General features: G+C 36.8%; 2 protein-coding genes across 10 annotated transcripts in view; both read left to right on the top strand.

The window, feature by feature from the left end:
• E2F7 (E2F transcription factor 7) overlaps window positions 1-16,346 on the top strand; it is a 340,183-nt gene extending 323,837 nt beyond the window's left edge. Inside the window, exon 14 of the transcript XR_012691372.1 lies at window positions 16,334-16,346. The gene's annotated coding sequence lies outside the window, so the exon portion shown is untranslated. The remainder of the gene's footprint in view (window positions 1-16,333) is intronic.
• The window catches only part of OSBPL8 (oxysterol binding protein like 8), a 151,663-nt gene that overhangs the window by 107,588 nt on the left and 21,642 nt on the right, over window positions 1-22,433 (top strand). For 8 of the 9 annotated variants that reach the window (XM_075209565.1, XM_075209566.1, XM_075209567.1 and 5 more), the window contains 11 exons: window positions 6,244-6,314; window positions 7,322-7,402; window positions 9,555-9,656; window positions 10,238-10,441; window positions 10,636-10,720; window positions 14,522-14,684; window positions 15,211-15,442; window positions 17,207-17,391; window positions 19,081-19,162; window positions 20,233-20,331; window positions 21,660-21,756. In XM_075209565.1, the coding sequence (XP_075065666.1) occupies window positions 6,244-6,314; window positions 7,322-7,402; window positions 9,555-9,656; window positions 10,238-10,441; window positions 10,636-10,720; window positions 14,522-14,684; window positions 15,211-15,442; window positions 17,207-17,391; window positions 19,081-19,162; window positions 20,233-20,331; window positions 21,660-21,756 (1,401 nt within the window). The remainder of the gene's footprint in view (window positions 1-6,243; window positions 6,315-7,321; window positions 7,403-9,554; window positions 9,657-10,237; window positions 10,442-10,635; window positions 10,721-14,521; window positions 14,685-15,210; window positions 15,443-17,206; window positions 17,392-19,080; window positions 19,163-20,232; window positions 20,332-21,659; window positions 21,757-22,433) is intronic. The other variant, XM_075209569.1, reaches the window with a different exon arrangement.

The raw sequence follows: 22,433 nt of genomic DNA, 5'->3' as shown, positions 1-22,433 counted from the left end.
TATTTATGTAAAATGTTATTATTGGACTGGAGTGCCTCAAGAACAAACTCCTTTTTGGTGATTAATTTAACAATATGACTCTTGAGGAGACAGATTCTGTTAGATTGTTGTAGTGAAAATAGGAATCAGCAGCAGCCTTCTGGAAGTGGGTCTAAAGTAATACGTTCTGTGGGCTGGACAGATAATTGGGTAACTTGTCTAAAAAGTGTTTCTGATTGTTTCAAAAGCAAATTGAACACTTTACCTGGATTCCAAAGCTATCCAACCAAAGTCTGACGACAGTATGTTGCAATGGTTGGGTACTGTGCTAACATTGCAAAACAGAATGGCAAGTTGTGTCGTAGAGTGTATCTAATTTGCCAATGTGTGTTTGAGGTGCAGTATTGCAAGTTATATTCTGATATAATTTTCCTCAGCATCTGTTGTGCAACAGACTTTATGGCCACGAGCTGTGGTTGAAGTGGGTAGGTATGCGGTGGTATGCCAAACCTCCTCATCAGCAGCTATTTATATAGCGCTACTAATTTCGCAGCGCTGTACAGGGAACTCACTCACATCACATACCTTTACTTATCCAACTGCCTTTATTGTAAAACTATCAAATTCCAATCTCGTACATTTTTCATACCACCGCTTCTAAATTTCCATGCGGTCACTTCTAAATTTCCACTTCAGCCACTGGCCATGAGAGGAAGGTAAAATTTCAAAGTTGGCCCACTTTACAATACGTTTTTTCATTGTAGAGTGCCTATATGCAAATTAAATGCTAGGTGTGAATCGAGCCTTTTTTTGGGTACTTTATATTTGGATACTGGTGTCAGATCAGAGTTAGAGTTTGCTCTAATCTGTGGCTCTGGCAATGAACACTCTGCAAGTTTAGCATTTATCCCAAATACCATTCTGTTTGTTCAGTGTTCAAAAACAGTTTGTTTTGAGTTTTCCATTGTTCAGCTTGATAGAAATCAACTTGCAGTATATTTTTAGGGGCATACATGCCTAACTTGTAGGCATAAGTGTATCTGTGCGCAAGGTCTTATCATCAGCATACAAGTAACATTTAAGTGTTTAGAGTTGGAACCAGAGAGATACACAAACTGGAATCTACCTGATAGGAGTGAGCCAAATTAGTGCATGAGCTCCTATACCTAAATGCTTAAGGTTGCTTAGCTGTAGGATGTGAATGCTTGAAGGAATTGAGATGGTCCTTGGTGATTAGGAAATTAGTTGATTTTAAATTGTGATTTCAGTTGGGTACAGAATTTGCCATTTGTTCCATGCCAATTGAGATTGATGTCCCCGAGGACTAGACATTCACACTTAATGAAGAGGATGCTGTAGATGCCAGCAATTATGACTATTGGGTAAAAGGCAAACTTTTCCAATTAGGTGTGTATAAATTTAGTTTGTTTTCAAAAGAGATTGTTTTTGTTTTCTTTTAAAGTACAAAGCAGAGAAATTCTGAACATAAACTATAATTTCACAACCTCTGTTTGACCTGTTTTTCATGTATGTGAAATCCCCAGGAATGGCCATGGATGATGCTTAAGCAATTTTGGTACATAACCAAGTTTCTTTTAGAATTGTGACTTTATGTGATTCATATGTCAAAATATTGACTCAAAGTAACAATCAACGAAGGAGCTAGCAATGAAACAGTTATTACCCACCTCTGAATATCTGTTAAATTATTTGGTAAATGTAGTTTTTAATTTAAAGATTTGCATTTGGTTTCTATTTTAGAAGACATTGCTTTCACTGTCTCACCAGAGCCTTAGAAAACATTGTTTTGTGTGTATTCCTGGCTATTTGGGCCATGTTGTGTGTGTTTTGTATCCTCCTGATAGAGAAATCTGATGTAAGCCTTATGTCAGCACATTGCTGCTAATTCCTTCAGCTAAGCACTTTCTTATTGTAATCAGGATCAAGGCCATCTTGATAGCTATTCTTCTGAAATGCAGCATCACTAAGGACCTTACTGACCTACTCTTTGTGCTGTCTGTAATTTTGTCTCATTGACCAACAAGGTTACAAAAATGTATTTATTTTTTAAGCACTCTTGTATACAAGTATAACAAAGAAAGCAATGCACACCAGGGGGTATATTTGCTAAACTGTGGGTTTGAAAAAGTGGAGATGTTGGCTATAGCAACCAATCAGATTATAGCTGTCATTTTGTAGAATGCTCTAAAAAAATGAAAGCTAGAATCTGATTGGTTGCTATAGGCAACATCTCCACTTTTTCAAACACGCAGTTTAGTAAATATAACCACAGGTGTGAATGTTTTATGAATACTCGGGTATAGTATTGAAGCTACATGAAAATAATGTATCCCTTCATGGTTGGTTTTGTAGTATGTGTTCAGTGCTACTGGCCAGTTAGTGCGGTATTAGACACTTGCACTCCACAGCTCTTATGTGACTCATTTTCTAGCCCTTGTGTGAACGTTTTATACAGGATAAGTCTTGGAACTAGTCTTGGGCTGGTTAGGTATTATAATTAATACTTTCAATTTATACAAAGGTTGGATAGCATTAATGTAAACAAAGTGGCATGGATGTTATGGCTTAATATAGTGGGGAGGAGTAGTTAAAGCCTAAAATACTGTTGGCCGCTTGTCTGTAAAGTGAAAAGCTCAGCATTGTGTTGACTTTTTATAGGATGTAGACAAACTTGAAAATGTACATTCAATTCTCTAAGTTATCGGGGAGCTCTCTGTATGACAGTCTAAAACATTAAATCCAAGTTTAAATAAACCTTAATAATTTACAATAAACAGTACTAATACTTATTGGTATTTTACAAAATAAACATAAATTATCTATGATTTTGTTTTACACTTTAAATTTATATGCTGCAATTTCGACCATTTTAATTCCGCCGTAGATATAATTGTAATCCACCCTACAAATCTACTTTTGCATGTCGGTTCCTAAGAATTGTGGAGCACAGTAAAATTTTTGAAATATGTTTCTAAATGAAGGCGTGTCTCAATAAAACAGCCTTGTCTGGATGCCCTTTGTAAATGTCAGGGAGTGAAAAAGATTTTCGTATTCCTTCGGACTGTTTAACTCTGCACAGATGGGCATTGTCTCCACTCCACAATAATGTGAGCTCCCTGACTACCAGCATTCCTGAGATACTCTGATGAGACTGGTCCTGTGGACAAGCAATGTGTACAATTGTTTTTCTTTCTTTTCTTTTCTTATTTTTTGCACACACTATACAACATGATTGAGGAAAAAAGAATTGCACTGTTTATTAACCATCTTGTTGTAGTTAAATGTGGCACTATTAGGTCTGAAACAATATGTTGGTTGGGGATGCCACTATCATCTTGCAAAGTTTGAAATAGTTTTGTAGTCGTTGGGTGGAGGATTACATTGTAGGTTTTAATATATTATGGTGTTCAACAGTGTCAATTGTATTTATGCAGTGTTTACCCACTAAGTGTTTTCAGAAAGTGTTCTGAGATATGCAGGTTGTTCAGGTGTTTGTCAGGTGCCTTTGGGTATCGTAGCTTTTGGAAAATACAGGGACATAAAATCAGAAAGCTTTACCTCCGATGCAGTGAGTTTATGTCTGTGTATTAGGGCAAGTAGGGACAAATGCGTTGGAAAATTGAGAAAGCAATCTAGGTCTTTGTATATGAACATAAGTGACTAATAGTCCTCCATATATCTTAACATTACAATATTTATCATTCTGTATAAAATAGTTCTGGTTATTTTTTGCAAGGTATTGTGAAACTAATATTATGTAAGTGTGATGTGACATGGCACTCAGACAGGGATTATTGGAGGAAGTCTTTATGAATATCTAGTTTTCTGTAAGTTAACATGTAGTATTAGAACATAGGCTACAGACAGGCTACACATATGGAATTCAATACATGAAGTGCTTTTATGTGTAGGCTTTATACAAAGCTGGACCTTTCTACAAATGATTTAAGCCCCTTTTTGTTTCAGACCAATGATACACTTGTAATCTTTGTGCTTTTTATATGCATGTGCCGCTGCTTAATACTACATATTGATATTTTGCAATGTAATTTACCAGTTGCATAGCTGGCTTACTTGTATGGTAACCATGAAAGCAATGGGCATAACAATGCCTTGTGGGGACTGTATATTTGCTCATTGCATTACCCTGCACAACAAAGTTGGTCTGCTTATTGTAATTAAGGACCATATTAAATATTAGCCATAAACTCTGATGGTCCAATACTTCCAGTAGCCAATTTGAGTTGTGAATTGTGGCTAATCCCAGCGGTATTGCACATAACAATCCAAACTCTCCCAGATAAACTTACCATCATAATAGTGTCCCGGTTTCAGTCATTTAGCACTGAATAGGACAAGTAAAACCATTCTGTCATGTGTGTATGTTCATCCCAGGTAGACTACTACTTGCCTGTTTCATAATTCAGTTTTGAGATATTTAATAATAATAACTTCGCAGTAATATACAATCTTTGCCAAAGTAATAATTTCTAATGCAAATGCTGTTTGTTTTTTTTTACACTTATACGTCCTACAATGGCAATCATTGTTTATTGTTGTGCAGTTCATGTTATGCAATTATGTGCAACATGTGGCTTTCCTCAGGAGAGGTCATTTTCTTCATAATATATGTTTGTACCCCTCTGCTGCTGCCTGCTAGAGCTGACAGTTGGGTTTCACCATAGCTGATAATCTCCAGAGTATCTCCTTGCAAGTAAAAGGAAAACAAGTGCTCTGTGTATGAATCGGTAGATCTTGTCACATAATTAACTCTAATTAAAGGCAGTATCTTTCAATTGTTGATCTCCATGTAAAATGAATCAATATCTTTAATACTTCAGTAGCAAGTATGACAAGAAAGTATTACTACTAATGTTGATTATTATTATTATTATTATTACTATTACTATTATTACTATTACTATTTTTTTTTAACAACATTTAGTAAATGTCCATAAATAAAACAAGGAAATATGCTTGGTCTGTCGGTCATCTGTTGACCAAAAGTGCATAAAGACAAACTGTATCATTTTTAATTATACATTCCTTTAAACACATGCTTTTGGGGCATGTTAAAATTTGCCAGAAATACCTCTTTAAAGAATCATCTGAGCTACTTTATGTAAAATAACTTATTTGAGATTTCACAGGTTTGCAAATTAAAAAAAAAAACAGAAATTAAGACATTTGGCTGTGATTAAAGACAGCTATTGTAAAAATACTAAAATACCACTAATCTGTGATTAGGGGTCCTTTAGCATTTGTACAATTCTGGATAAAAAGGTTATAAGGTTATCCCATACCTACCAACTTGTGAGATCTCCCTTCTAGCAGGGGAGATCTCACTGGCGATTTCTGGGGGCGTGGCCAAGCGGAACACATCATTTGGCCTTGACCCTAAGCTGACACAACCATTTTAGCCTATTACAGAATCCCCGCCCCCTTCCACTTAACTAACGGAACTGGGCAGGATCTGGGAGGTTGCTTTGCGCTCCCGGGAGTTCGGGAGGATTCCCAGAAATTCGGGAGTCTCCCGGACATTCGGGGAGAGTAGACAACTATGGATTATCCTTGTTGAGTGCTATTCAAACCTTCCACTGCAGCTCTGTTAAAGTGGAAAAAGTGCAGTACCTACCCACTCAATTCCTCCCACATTTTAGGTCTAAGCCCTAATTGGTTTTGACACAAGTCAAAAAGCTCAAAAATACTGTGATAATTTGAGCTGCTGTTACCTTACTGGTCATTCCCCCATTGAGTGACTCAATCAATCCACACATGGTCAGCTTAGCAGGCTGGTTTGCAGAAATGTAATCGTAGCCACTTTAAAACCGGCCACGCGCATTGTGATTGGCCCAATATCACCACATGTTTGGCCTCAAAATAACTGCAATGCCTGATAATACCCCAATTTAAATTAATATGATCACTATTGAGCATGATGGTAAATGTGGTTTGCAGATCTCTTTAAAAAAAATAAAAAATAAGTATCTATACCTTACTCTCTCTAACCATTCTGTGTTAAAGTTTATTTCATATATACGAGCACAGACTTACATACATTGATGTTAACATGTAGATTTGCTTAGAGAACACTACAGGAGCTTGATGGATGCCCACATTGCAATATTACAATTACGTATTTTCTTCTTCCTTACAAAGTTTTCTATAGTTGGTCTTTTTATATATGAAAGTGAAACATCTTTGAAAAGTTGGAATAGTTCAGCATCTCTGTTTCCATTCTAGGGTTTGACAGAGGAAAGGATGAAGTCTTGCAAAGCAGAGAAGATTCTTCTCACTCAATGTCCAAGAGCAAGGTAAGCACTCTCATGCCCACTTCTGCTAGCTAACTTCAGTAGCCATATAAGGTAGGTTAGCTATCTTCAGTAGCCATATAGGGTAGGTTAGCTACCTTCAGTAGCCATATAGGGTAGGTTAGCTATCTTCAGTAGCCATATAGGGTAGGTTAGCTACCTTCAGTAGCCATATAGGATAGGTTAGCTACCTTCAGTAGCCATATAGGGTAGGTTAGCTATCTTCAGTAGCCATATAAGGTAGGTTAGCTATCTTCAGTAGCCATATATGGTAGGTTAGCTACCTTCAGTAGCCATATAGGGTAGGTTAGCTATCTTCAGTAGCCATATAGGGTAGGTTAGCTACCTTCAGTAGCCATATAGGGTAGGTTAGCTACCTTCAGTAGCCATATAGGGTAGGTTAGCTACCTTCAGTAGCCATATAGGGTAGGTTAGCTACCTTCAGTAGCCATATAGGGTAGGTTAGGCAGTTTGGGTTTTAAAGTTTCTTAGAACAGCATGAAAAAACAAAATCCAATCTCCAGTGATCAAGCTACAAATGTGTTTTGTAGAACTTGGATGGTCGGGGTCTTATGGTAAGTTGAATGCATATTGCGTTCTTGGCATATAACAAGCTTTTTTTACAGCCAAACATGTGCAATAACCATTAATTTTGGAATTGGTGCTTTGTGCGCTTTCCCAGAAGTAAAAAAGTGTATTATACGCAAAGAATGCAATTTGCATTCAACTTGACATAAGCTCCACATATAGTAAGTGTCATGTGAGGGGTAGAGCGCTCTAGGCAACTGTGAATAAAGTTTATGCAGAAAAGGTCTGTATTTTTGGATGGGTTAATTGAATGATATAATTTTAATGCTTGTGGATATACTTTAAACTAGAGACCAACATGCTTTACTCTTTGTACTAAATTGTTTAATTTTAGTTAAAAACAAATGATGATGAACCTTTTATCTTTCTTCCCCCATGTTTGTTTTCTTGTGCACCCTGTTTGTTCATTTTATTATTTGTAGTCGGAGTCTAAATTATATAATGGCTCTGAAAAGGACATTGCTTCCGCCTCAAGCAAACTTACAAAAAAGGAGTCTCTTAAGGTAAATTATTTCTTACCTATATTAAAAATAGTGGTTTGCAACCTGGCTGATTTCTCACTGAAATCTATGTATCTTGCTGGCAATAAAGCAAAATCCTAGGGAGGACTTGCTTGTATAGTTGGAAGCACATTACAACTTTGCTGTATATCGGCTGTGTTCTAGATCAGTATAAATTTGAATATTCCGTACTTTAACTGACACACAGTGTCATAACATTTACTATACTAATATAAAGATTCTAGGAAAGGAAAGCTTTCTAAACTCTGAATAGCTACTATTTACTTTTGGCTTTTTCTTATATTTCATATGTAATAAATCTTATCTGCTGATCCTAGATCAATGTTTTATGACCCATGAATAATTGATTTATAGGAGCTCTTCCTTAATCACGAAGACAAAGCCAGAAACTTATTATTAATTTCTTTTTTCAAAGGACGTCTTAACGTAAATATTAGTTATGAAGGTAACTCTGTTTTTCTCACTCTGACTTCCCATTGCAGCATTTGTAAAGATATCCTATAGCCTAAATTCATTCTAAATTGCTGTTTATATGTTTGCTGCTGAGTGTAAATGCACCAGTCTGTATGGACAATAGAGTCCTGAAAGCCACTCAGTCAGATATGAGCTAATCCTCTGTACACCAAATCTTCCTTCTTGTCATTATGTGTATGACTATTATCTGAGCACAGTTTTGTAATCAGCCTTAATAGCCTGCTTGTATGGAATCTCCCCAGTTTTGGAAGTGTATATCCACAAATCAACCTGTAGCCATTTAGATCATCCCAGGCTGCACAGATTATTTCAGGAGAAATGTGCTGATTTTATTTGAAACCATGACCTGTCCTGTCATATTGTGTTAGGGAAAGGCTACGTGTGACAGGCAGTGTCGTGGTGTTGGCAGGGCAATGGAGGTCAGAAAGAAGCTGCCAAGTGATAGTTTAGTAATGGAAGTACCTGGGTCCTCTTAATAGTACAGTGTAGTAAGGTTGGGCTCCTGTCAAACTGATGTGAAACACACACTATTATGGAAAAAAGTCATACTATCTTGTTTTCTTTTTGTTTGCCTTATGCAAATATATAAAATATATATATATATATATATATACAAGCTAATGCAGAGGATTGTATGGAAAAACTGCATAGACAAAATAGTTCCATTAATTCAGTCAGGTTTACTAAATATGTATGTAGGTTAAAATACATATAATCAATGGCATTAACTTATGAAATACCAATAACCGATAATCCTGCCTACTCCGAGACGTAAGTGCCATTGCTCATTGTTATATAATGGGAGTGATGATTTAGGCCAAGAACCTTAAATATCAAGTGTTCTCCCCAACTCTTAAACGATTACTTGAAATATTGGCTTTTTTAAATGTTAATAATGACATTTTAGCGTTGGTGGACTTATTCCTATTTTAATGATTATGATTATGTCAAAGTGCAAAGACCTGAATAAGTTGGTGCTATATTTGTCTTTTTAAACATGGATAACTAGATCTCATATTTGAGCCATTGTCTATCTTTAGCATATTTAACAGCAGATAAATGCACCACAGCTGACTTTAGTTTATATATTGCCCAATAGTCTCACTTAGAAATGCAGTCTTGGGAGTGTGAAATGCTGTAAGATTATATTGTATTTTATTATATACTCTCTGTTTTCCTAGACTTCCCCAGAGATGGGAAATGCCCAACCATTCCCTGAAAATTGTATCCATGAAAGCAATTAGTGGGCTTTATTTTACTAGCTGTGTTTTGGTATCAGAAAATCACCTTGTTTTATGTTTATTTGATACTTGTTGATAAAAAAAAAAATGTTTTTATCCTAATGTTGGGGAATGGCTTTGTTGAAGGGAATGGAACAGATAGCATGCCGGATAGATTCCAATTATACCCAGGTTTTGATAAATTGCAGATTTGTCAGATGAAAGGTTTGCTTGTTCTATAATGCAGTATGATGCAATGTGTCTTTATAATTGTTACGCGCACTTGTCTTTACTATTGAGATGTATTAAACTTAAAAAAATGGATATGTCATCTGCCCACGGTCATAGTAGGCATGTTGGAAATGTAATTGTTTTTGTTTATGTGAAAAGCCTTGTTCTCTGTATTCGCTTTTATGTGTTTGTTTATGCTACCCGTTCAGGTTCAAAAGAAAAATTACAGGGAGGAGAAGAAAAGAGCCACTAAAGAATTGCTGAGCACAATCACAGACCCATCCGTTATTGTTATGTCAGATTGGCTGAAGGTGAGATAAACCATAAAAAGCTGGGTGACTGGGTCATTTTTTTCAGTATGTAATTTTGAAACAACTGTCAGTTTTTCTTTAGGCTATAGTGATCAGTTTCGACTAGAAATATGATTCTGTTGCGTAACAATGATTTATATTGTATGTATGCCAACACAATATTATCTTTAAAATATATGTAAGGTGTTCAACATAAGCTTGCAACTCTTATTGTCCCCAATATAATGGGGGGTGCAAATAGTGCTTTAACTGCTTGATGTGACTGTACCAATTTTATTTTTTGATGACTAGACATTGATTTTCTTTTTATTAATTTTTTTGCTAGTAAAACTAAATTGGAATGTTCGGTTTACCAAAACAGGTGAAATGGAATGTATATGATAATTTATAACTGTTAGACATTTTAGTTTTTGTTTATAATTCTACTATGCTATAGGAACGTTTGGGTGTTTTGAGCTTAGTGTAGATTATTTCCCGCAGAGTGTAAAATAAATCCAGTTATATCTATTTGTGTTGAATGGTTTGTACTTGGATTTTTTTTTATCTTCACATTTAGTTATAAAGTGTATGTTTTCATGTAGATTCGAGGAACATTAAAAAGTTGGACGAAACTTTGGTGTGTGTTAAAACCAGGAGTGCTTTTAATCTACAAAACTCCCAAAAATGGACAGTGGGTAGGCACAGTGCTCCTGAACGCTTGTGAGATCATAGAGAGGCCATCTAAGAAGGATGGGTTTTGCTTCAAACTCTTCCACCCATTGGAGCAATCCATTTGGGCTGTTAAGGTAAGCAGAGCTTGCTACGCTCTTACATTTGTAAGACACAAGAACTCTTATGTAGAAATATCTCATGTAGGACCTTACAATATTTGTGTGCATGCTGATATGGCAAATATAAATGATAGAGAAGATCTTTCTGCAAATCACAGCATTCAAAGTAATGTGAACCTTTACGAAGTAATTATTTCTGTTTTTTAAAGGGTCCTAAAGGTGAAGCAGTTGGTTCTATCACACAGCCTCTTCCAAGCAGTTACTTGATTATTCGAGCTGCATCAGAATCAGATGGTAAGCAGTTATCATGGCTATTGGGAAGAGGGCTGGATTTCAAATAAGGAAGGAACCTCCCCTCTGGATTGCTGTGTGATTATTTTGTTACATTATATTGCTGCCTATTAGTATATGTGCCAGTTGTACACAATTGCTCCCAAACAGCTGCCACCATAGAATGTATGGTTTAAACTTGCAACTTTTCAAATCTCTACAGAGGGGCCATGTGACACAATACAGATAGATTATATACTTTTTTATGCTATTCACATATGTGCCAAACATGTGCAGCATCTATTTACAAACACTAACAATTATGTTAGTAAGGCAGTAACTTATGTAGTGTGTATGTTCCACTAATGAGAGTGGAGTTGGTGGGAGATTGGTACACAATTCTAGAAACTGAGCATTAAGTCCACACTGTTTTTTTAAACATTTATTGTGTCGTTTGATATCGATTAGTCATTTAACTCATCTAATATGTGAAAATCAAATCCTGTGCTTCCATTAAACATACGAACATCTGCCTACAACTCCTCAGTTCATTAAATTGCCCTTCCTATTACACTCACAATATGTTCCAGTTTGTGTGTAGTCACTTGTCATTAGGCCTTTGAAGGACATCACGTTCAGCTATTGTAAGCCTAAACATCTGGTAACTGAATAAATACTAGATGTGAGATTGATAGATGAACTCCACCTTCAATCTACAGTAACTTCCAAAAAAGATTTTTTTTTTGTCACCCTTAGCAGTCCACAGGGATTTCCTGCAATACATAAATGCATTTGACACACAATGCATTTATGCTTAATCAGTAGGAGGTAGCATGTTCTCATATGAAACTCATTTAGGCATTGTGGGAAATTCCTGTGGAACCCAAGAATCCCATCCAGCTGGCTTATATAGATAGCCTGGAGTTACGGTAATACAGCATTTGGCTTCACAGGGACTGATTTTACAGTCCTGTCAACTCCTGATATACAAGTATTATGTTACATTTCTTATTGTGAAATAAATGACATCTACTCACTCCCAGGGCTCTCATTGTATTTTGAATTAAAGGTGGAATTCTACTGTTTGGTTATGAGATCTTTTACATATGTATTTGTGAATATTAAAAGATGCCTTTTCATAATAGATTTTAGGTTTAGTGATCTTTCAACGTTTATGTATTTACATGTGCAAAAATAGGATAAATATTTATTATGATGTAATATATGAAATTATGTTTTGATTAATTGAATCATTTTTATTTCATACACAAAAGGGTTGCTGTAATGTCAACAAACTAATAATCTTTACAATGTTTTCATGGTCCCATGGTACTTTGAGTGTTGATGTGGAATGCCATATCTGGGTTACTGCAGAGTCTAAGCCTGTTGAGGGTGTGAGACAATGGTACATTATATTGTGGCTGTAACTCTAACTAACAAATCAAATGTTTAAACTCTCCAGTGCTGTCACTGATAAAGCAGTCCTATGTTTACATGTCTTAAATTCTATCCTTGTTTTCTTTTTTTATGAGCGTTTATATTGGGAACCTAATAAACACTTCCACTTTTTAACTCCATTTGATGGTAATTTGCAATGGAATGTGTTGACATTGTTTGCGTGATTCTAGTAAATTCTTCAGTCTATGGTTTCTCAACAGGCTGCTTAAACGGGTTGTCCACTTATGGACAAATCCTCATTGGAAAATAGCGCCTCTTCAGTAGAACATGCCCCCTCTGTGAAGCAGATATAGAAGCCAAGATCAAGCTTTTGCTGCAGACTAAGCATGTCTAAAGCTCTACAGTAGAGCTCTATGGATGCTGTTCCATGGAGTTCTTTTGAAGAGCTATTCACAGACTGCAATGCACGCTCTCTTTCTGCAACAGGGAATATGAGTAATATTCACCACAGTCCACCTCCCCTACTTCAGGTGATGAGGTGTGATGCATGTGTATTTGCTTTATAGCAGTGATGCATGTTTTATTTAGACAAGGTTGTCCTAAATTGAACAACTGATTTAAAGAGCAACTTTAGTGTCTTTTGTACATTAAACTGTATTCCGGCCTGTATAGTACAGTGCAATTAATGTACTACTAAATAACTGACAAGCTTACACTAAAGAGTTGTCCAACAAAATTCTGGTGTTTCCCTTGCAGAAATTGGACATTTAATAAGAGATGAGTATTTCTGAGTCATAATTCAATTTAGAACATTGTAAAGCAAAATATCTTCTGTGATTGACCTCATGCACTGTACAGCGTGCCGATTGGTAGATTTGTACAAAGGGGTATTATCCGTGACAGTGAACCTGGTATGTTTTATAATGTAACAGTTTGTCATATATCAGGTACCCTTATGTTCATAGGCTTAAGAGCTCTGAGGGAGGGATAATAGCTGCTTAAAAATGGTCTCTTGAGAGGAGGTTTAAGAAACTGTCCTTGGTCTCCACTTGTCATTCAATTTTGCTTCCCTGAGTAAAAGACTTGCAGTGCAGTTATGATTCTCTCTTAATGTTTTAGCGAGAATTTGTTGTTCTCAGGCCAGTACATGCCTGCTTTTGTAACCATTTGTGTTTTCTGCATACATTATTTAAATTGTCTTTTAGATTACCAATGTCCACTACTGTTCAATAGTTCACTGCCAGGATAATGATAATAGACTTGTGGCAATTATCATTTTGGAGACTCATGATATCCAGAATTAAACTAGGTTGTTAATATTATTCTTCCTAGCTCATAATGTTTCGGTGTTTCTGAAACCGGAACACTATGATACATATGTGACTAAAAAGCCACATCTTTGTCTTCTAGCCAAATGCATGGAAATGATGTTGGGGTTCTGTTCTTAATATTCTTCTTAATTTGTGTGAATCTGGACAAGTAGTACAGATTTTAATTGCCAACATCAGGATGCATCAGTCTGAGAAATTCCTTGCACTTCTCAGTAGTATACTAGGAAAATGCATACCATTGTTGAATGAACAGGGGGGGGGGGTGTTTTGTTTTTTTTGTTTTTATAGTAGTTTTCACATAAGTCTTATGTACCACCTGCATTTTACTTAATGATCATGTTTTGGAAACCGACATTTGTACCAATAAAATCATTTTTGTGTGTATTGGAAATGTACTTTGACTTTGTTTTGGTGGCAGTCTACAGTGTGAGACCACAGTGACCAGCCTTATTGTGCACTCACAACACATATGCTATCAACAAAATTGCACTGACATACATTTCCTTGTCTCGAAATATCTCCCTACTCGACACCTCCGTTCTGCACAATATCTACGTCTCTCCTCCACTCTCATCACATCCTCCCATTCTCGGTTACAGGATTTTTTCCGGGCTGCACCTACTTTGTGGAATTCCCTCCCTCGCACAGTAAGACTTTCCTCTAGTCTTCAAACCTTCAAGCGTTCACTGAAAACCCACCTCTTCAGACAAGGTTATGATATTCCTCAACCATCATCTTAATTTCCCTAGATTACCCTATTGCCATCCTCTACACTGCTAACGCAAGACAACAACCTTCTGACCAACATTGCAACACACACATCCCACTCAGTACTTTTACCTTTGCAGTCTGGCTGGTCCATTGTGGAATATGATGTAGCACATGCCCTTGTGTTTCTAACTCCCATTGTCCTATAGATTGTAAGCTTTCGAGCAGGGTTCTCTTACCTCTCTGTCTGTATGTATTACCCAGTATTGTCTTATTAATGTTTGTTCCCAATTGTAAAGCGCTACCGAATTTGCTGGCGCTATATAAATAAATGTTGATGATGATATGCATTCTTAGCATGACCTCCGTAACACTCTTTTTATACTAGGAAGGTGTTGGATGGATGCCCTAGAGCTGGCTCTGAAATGCTCCAGTCTATTGAAGCGCACCATGATCAGGGAAGGTAAAGAGCATGACTATAATTCCGCTGGTGAGAACAGCTTCTATGGTCTTCTGAGAGCGAACAACCTCCACAGCAATGAAAACTTCCAGTAAGTTAATCCAGCTCTGCCCTTCCACAACTGTGAAGATGAAATTCAAATCAATATGCTCTACACCAAATCTGATTTAAATAATTTACTATCTGGTAGTAGTTATACTATTTCATTTACCATCATTTCTACAATCTATCAGTGCCAATCAGGAATTACATTAATGTGCAAAATCGAGATTTTTATATATAGCTACACTAATTAGTAGTCTGTGTCTTTCAATTATATTATCGTTTGTTTGATAATTATAACTTTTATATGTATTGACAGCTGAGTTATATGATTTGGGTTTATTTATACTGTTATGGATGATCCCCAAACTCTAATGAAAATACACCTTATTGTCCCTATTCTCTCAAATTTCTTCATCGCCTAGAATAATTCTACAAATATATATATTTTAGCTACGATATCTGTTTTCAAGTGTCAACTATCAACTCTTTTCATAATGGCATACATGTTTCTTTCGCATGTGGAATGGCTAGCTTTATGGGGGTCTGACCTCTTTATTCCACTCTATGTCCAGGTTGAATGACAGTGAAATTGAAAGGCAGCACTTTAAAGACCAAGACACTTATTCCGATAAGTCTGATAAGGAGAATGATCATGAGGAGTCTGACAACGATGTTCTCGGTAAAAGTGAAGAGAGTGACAGTGACACATCAGAGAGACAGGACGATTCCTTTATTGACCCAGAACCCATTGATGTGATTAAGGAAACCACTTATGTTGAAGAGGTGAATGAAGAGTTGGTAGAGGTGAGCAGAAAATATTTTATAGTGTATTTTACTGCCCCATGCCAGATGGGCCTATGCTGTGCACTCCTCAATGAAAGATCCAAGAATAAGGCACTACTTAAAATGAAGTGTCTATGTAATATTACTGAAAGTTACGTTTTATTGCTAAGCTATTCTAAAAGACGATTTTGTCTTTTTCTGATCAGGTCTGCAGTGAATTAGAATGGACTGCATCTGCACCCCATACTTTTGTATTGGTGCAATGGATCAGACAGCTGATCTTTTTCTTGATGCAGGAGTTGAGCAAAATGACAATTTTTCAGTTCAGGCATTTCTGATTGCATGGCAAGACCTCTTCCAGTGTCATTGCAGGCTTGTAATCTGTGAGAGATCTATGGCCTTTGCAGCGGGAGCAACGGCTACAGGGATTCAAGGTGTCTGGTTTACTTCATTTGTGATTTTCCAGTTGAAGTTAATAATACTCATCCATGTTATATTTTTCTTTGTGATATGAGAAGTATATTTTTAAGTGTAGCAATGTAAAATTCATTATTGTTTGTATCGTCAATCATTATGTGGCGCTGTACAGTATATATGTAATCATTTACATTAATGTGAGAACCAATCACATGCTTCATTCTAGAGATTGCATCTTGGTTCTTTTGCTGACACACCCTCTCCACTGCTACTTAAAGATCGTGAGCTTGGCCAAGTGGGTTCAGCTGCCATTGCTGTTGCCATTTTTGCTCCTCCTTTAGTGAACTCTATGGCCTCCTTGGTGATGGTAGCTGCCACCACAAATTCTGGGAATGTATCCTGGCTCTATGTCCAGCAGCAAGTATGGAACCAATTACAATATTGGGCAAACGGCTACATTAGAGCTGGCAGATGAGTACAATAATGCCTGTGCAGCAATAAAGTGATGGTGGTTGCCAACTGCTGACTGTCTTAAGGTTCCTACAATAACTAGTTCATTTTTCATGTCTTCATACCACCAGTAACTCAACAAAATTGCCAGTCGCTAATGGAAGTTTTAATATTGGTTGCTGATAATGCTTCTGCTTTACAATAGCCACATACTTTTCCCCATAATTGACAACAATTGTTATCCTGCAATCTTATATAGCAATTGTTCCCTATACCACTTTAATTTTAAGCTTATTTGGGCAGAGTCATCTTTACTGTGTGTTACTTGTTCTTTATGTGTATAGATATCCTCTCTGTACAGTGCTGCAGAATATGTTGGCACTTTATAAGTAAAGAATAATATAAATTTTTCCGCCATTTCTGCATTTCACAACCAGCAGAGGTCTGGGATAAATGGCTGTATATAGCAGTACTTCGGGCTTTGTTTAGGAGGAGAGGGCACATTAGGAACTTATAAATTGGTGTTAGTGCAGCTTTAATGTGAAGAACACATTTCTTCTGAATACATTTTTGTGGTACTCAGCAAGTGAGCTAGTATGGCTACGGCAATCAAACTGTACAATGTAGTACAGTACAGAAATGCTGCACACATTGTTTTGTACTATTGCTGAACAACAAGGCTATGCTCTGTATACAAGTGTTTATAGAAGGATTCACAGAACACATGGCACATTGTGTAAAACCTGTATTTCATCTAATCACACAAATCTGGTTATTGTTTTTGCAACAAATGTGAATGTTGTGAGACAAATAAAGGTGCGTATTATTGGCAAAATTTTGCATCATTTGGTAAATAGCCCTCATGAAAGAAATGTACTCACTAAACCCTATGTTTTCACAATGATTTTGTTTTTAAAGGCTGGTGAGGCATCACAAACGGAAACTGTTTCAGAAGAACACAAGAGCCTGATCTGGACTTTAGTGAAGCAGGTGCGGCCGGGAATGGACTTGTCCAAAGTGGTGCTTCCCACCTTTATACTGGAGCCCCGTTCATTCCTGGACAAGCTCTCGGACTATTATTATCATGCTGACTTCCTGTCTGAGTGAGTGAGCCCCAGTCACCCTGTAATACAAACTGTTAATTTAACAATCATTAGGATAACATAAAGTGCACTGAACACAGAGTTGGAAAAATAGAGTTGTTTAACAAGATCTTTAGGACTTGGCCCATTGAATCCAAGTCCTGATTAATTTGCACTTTTTAGAGCATTGAACACAGAGTTATAGCTTGCATGAGCTAAAATTATGGATCACATTTATTATCTTGGTCCCTCCTATATCATTTAAAAATGTAACCTAGGGTTACATCTTGGAGACAGTTTTGTAAAAATTGTCTATCTGCCAAATCCTTAAAAAAAATAAATAAAAAAAAATAATTAGCTGGGTTGTGTGCTTTTTATCACAGTGTGGATTCTATGCTGCTACCACTTTTCTGCTTCAAACAGGCTTTAGTGTTTTAGATGAGCTTCCCATGCATTACTAATATGGTCTTAATAATCTCGGCTGTTGTAAGTCACTATCCTCCTTCAGTTTGCATTGGGTGTATTAGGGATAAAAAAATAATAATAAAATAAGGGAGACTTATTTGTATCTCTGTTGATACACTAAGGTCTCCCCTGGTTTTTTAATGGTTGTTTAATGTAAGTTTAAAAAGCAAAATACTTGGTTCTTCCTGTATAAATTCCCCAAACCTTGACTAACCTACACATATTTGGTATCCCTCAGCTCAGAAGAATTAAGCGACCATATTTCAGTGTAATTTTCTGGGAGAGCTGCAAGTATGTAAATAAGAAGTAACGGAAGTAAAAAATATGGAACGTGTACATTTTTGTTAACCCTGCCCCCATCTAATGTTTCTAAATTAAAACATTGTTTCATATTATAAACCACCTCCAATCTAAGGATTAAAATAAGTAAGAAGCACGTCCTCTTTCAACTAGCAAAAAAAAACTGGACTCTTGCAGTTAGCAAGCGACTTACTCTGTGCCTGTTGTGTGGGTCACAGCATCTGGAGAAATTGGACAATGAGTGACACTTGTCACAATACTGATTTGAGAGGAAACAATATTCTCATTGGCATGTCCAAGCCACAGCATCCAAACTATCTCTATAAGACCCACTCCTTATACAGACATTGCAGCTCAAAGGATAGAAAGACTTTGGGTGCAACAGTTTTGAATAATACTGGGTAAAAAGCATTCCTTACCACTTATCTTCTAATGTTTTTTTTATGGAGTGACCTGGCACTCGTACATCCATACACTAGAAGAATGTCAGGGTTTCGCAGCTGCAAAACGTTCCACTTGTAGACAAAGTCTAAAGCACTGTAATGGTAATAAATGTGAAGCAATTGCAGTGTCCACAGTCTTACTACTGCATGTTTTGCTGAAAACTAGTAGGTAGACTGGAGTCCAGGTCACAGATAGAACACCAATAATTTGCACAGACAGAAAGTTATTTCTAAAAAATAGTTATGAAATTGACAAACAAATGAAAATCTATAGAATCCCTAAATAACAAAGTAAAAGTAATAAAGTATTGTCCAACTATCATGTAAACATACTTTGTGTTTAATTCCCATTGTCAGGATTAAAGGCCTAAACTGGTTAAATTGTTTGGCAAGTAGCCTGGCACAGAAAGCCATGTAGTTATATTCTGCCATCAAATTCTGTGTAAAATCTAGATTGACAGTATAAAAAAATCTGATATCAGTGTTTTGTTCTTGTTACCAGTGCGGCTCTAGAAGAGAACGCATATAGCCGATTGAAGAAAGTTGTCAAATGGTATCTATCAGGATTCTATAAGAAACCAAAGGTTTGATTTTATTATTTTATTTTATACACACTCCCCCTGTAAATTGCATGTTTGTTTTCCATCTACCTTGAAGGAAAACTTCAGTTTCCAATTAAATGTTCCCTTTTCTGTGCTAAATCTCCACACCCTACTTCTTTCTGGACTGATTTTTTTTGCTTTAGGAACTCGGCAGCTTGCTATCCAAATAACGAGCCGAAACGCATGCAATTCTTTTAGGTACCGTGTTTGCCTCCAATAATACCCTAATATTAGGCAAGTGCTCTGGTAAGGTTGATAGTTTACAAAGGGGTGATTCAAACCTCCAGCATGATTGGTATATACAATATTTAAGCATCGTATTGGACAAGTGTGCCTGTCTAGTCATAATACACCCCCTTCCCCATCTTAGTTGCGAGAATATATAGATGTAATCTATTTTTTTTTTTAAAGGAAGAGACAGATAGTTACCAAATCCACTTGTTTCAAGTTTTTTATGCCACATATGGATATGTTACTTTATTTAACCCAGGAGATTATATTTCTGTTGATTTTGTTGCATTAATAATTACAGAGGCCATATTACCTTTCTAATTATTGGCTTGGCTAGGCTAGGCCACCAGTCCAATACGGTCAATATAGACATATTTTCTGTAATGCATTGAAACAGTCAATTATTAAATTTGTTTACGTCCATTTACAGCTTCATGTCAACACTCTATAATGACACATTTATTATAGGAACACATTTTTTTTCCTTGTCAGGTTTCATGAGTTTACCAATACCAAATGTAATCTGCATATGTGAGTAGATAGACCCTTCCTAATTGCAGTCAAAGGGAGGATTTTATGTCAATATTTTCAGATATCTTAAAGACAAAATCTTCCAAGGGTCTTTTTTTACTTTCTGTGATCTCTGTACTTATGCTTAGAACCGAACCGTTGTTTTACACACACACACACACACACACACACACTTTAACTTTTACACAAAAGCCAGTTTTTGGACCTTATGCACGGTGACAATATATCTGTCTATCCAAATTGTTATATGGTTAAACTTTATTCTTTTTCTTCTTTCCTACCTTTTATAGGGTCTGAAGAAACCTTACAACCCTATTCTTGGCGAAACCTTCCGCTGCTTGTGGTTACATCCGAAAACCAATAGCAAGACCTTTTACATCGCAGAGCAGGTATGGGCCACTTTCTGAACTACTTTCTGTGTTTGTTGAATAATGAAGAAAGTGGATATTTATACTGGCTCACAAATATAAAAAATACAATTACAAATTGGAATCTGTTATGGGAACTGATTTTATCAGCAGGATTTAGCAGTGTGCTGACATATTACAGATTTCAGGCACTGTGTAAACTTATTTGCATTTGATTTAACAGTTAGAGTAGAACCTGCCAAGATTTGTGCAATATGTATATGTTGAAACAAAATGTGGTTGAAAACATAGTGTGTATATATGTCTTTTTGCACTTTGTTTTTATTTCTGCATTTATTTTGTCTATTTTATATGCTCTGTTTTCCTCATTGTCCAGCGACACAAAGCACTGTGGCGCCTACAAACCAACAGCAATAATAATGTATTTGTGTGCCCTTTATGCTCCTGAGCTCTTCCTCCATCAGTACCCCTTTAGCAAGGCACAGAGGCGCGGCTTGGGAGGAAGCAAAATAGCAAGAAGCCTGCCTTAACTTTGAAGCTGGAATACAATATATATATATAGGGGGAATTCAATTTAAATTGATTATGTAACCGTTAATACAGTAATTTTAACCCTGATTTCTGCTCCCTGACCTGCGAGCAGAAACCAGCATTAAAGATTATTGCACTAACGGTAATTATGCACACTATTACCATAATAACGGCAATAGTGTGCAGGCTGCATTACTTTCGGCAGTAACGCGGCCAATTGAATATGCCCCATAGCATGAGCTGATAGATTATGCACTCTCCCGGGTGATGGCTGTATATGTATGTTATTTATAAATCTAGTCTATAAGATATAATGCACTTTTTTTAAACCCTTCATTAAACATGCTATATAACCCCTAATTTGATTTTACATTTGAATGATAACTCAACACAAAGTTGATGATTCAACTTTGGCTCAAGTTCCATGAGTTAAACATAAATGCAGATTATTATTAATTGGGTCCGACAACGTCTGCTGCAGTCAGAGAAGGCTGCCCTCCCTCCTGTCGGTGTGAAGATAGGCTGCAGGGAGGAGAGTCTCCAATGTCTGCCATGATCCCAGAGATGCTCACCTATTTCTTGCCAAGGCCATTGATGCACAGGATTGGGTGTATGATTGGAACACAGGTAGCTAACATTTTGTAATTATGTTTAACTTATGGAATTTCACCCAAAATTAATTTTGTTTGTGTTAGCATAAGGTTTCTTGTCAACAGATCCTGTGAGAGTTTCAGGTAGATAACAATTGACCATATGTACTTTTAGCTCTGCATAATGTTACTATTTTTTAATAAATAAACATTCCTTTTACTTAATAGGTTTCCCATCATCCACCAGTGTCTGCCTTTTATGTCAGTAACCGAAAAGATGGCTTTTGTCTTAGTGGAAGCATTCTGGCCAAATCCAAATTTTATGGTAAGCTAGAACCATTAACTTTTGGGCAAAATTTTTGCACGTTTATATTCTATTTTTCTCCTTTGGGAAACTGCTGACACAATTGCATCTTACATACACAAAAAATAGTATTTCTCTTTCCTGCCATTGGGGGACACTGCGAGACATTGGGGTGTAGTAGTGGGCTCAGGAGTCTTGTCACTTTAACTGCTAAGTCTTTAGACTCCTCCCCTGCTATGCCCCTCCTCTCCAGAGAGAGCCTCAGTTTTTTTGAAGTGACTTGGAGTTAGGTCACTGGGGTATAGGCTCCTGCCTATACCCGTTTTGTTATAGGTTTTCATGTTTTTATTTTCTTCCTTATACAGGTGCAAAGCGCAGGGTTCAGTACAAGACCCAGGAAAACAGTGAGTAAGACCTAGCTCTGCTCTCTGAGGACCCCAGCGCAGGTATCAGAAGCCTAGTGCTCTGTTACCTTGTACCTATTGCCGGCATTTCCATAGATAGGAGGCGGGCTGTCTAATTTAATAGAAACAAGGCTGTGTATGTTTGGTGCAGACAGTTTAGCGGGATATCCGCGACAGTTAAGTTGCCTCCATAGCGGTCAGAGGGAGCGATGCTGTAACAGCCTCTCCTCCCCCACCGCCCTCCATGCCGGCAGTTTCCCCACTCGCCTCTAGACAACGCGCTTTCATTTAAGG

This window comes from Mixophyes fleayi, chromosome 4 (assembly GCF_038048845.1).
Source record: "Mixophyes fleayi isolate aMixFle1 chromosome 4, aMixFle1.hap1, whole genome shotgun sequence".
NCBI lineage: Eukaryota > Metazoa > Chordata > Amphibia > Anura > Limnodynastidae > Mixophyes > Mixophyes fleayi.
This window is presented reverse-complemented; position numbering and strand designations above follow the sequence as displayed.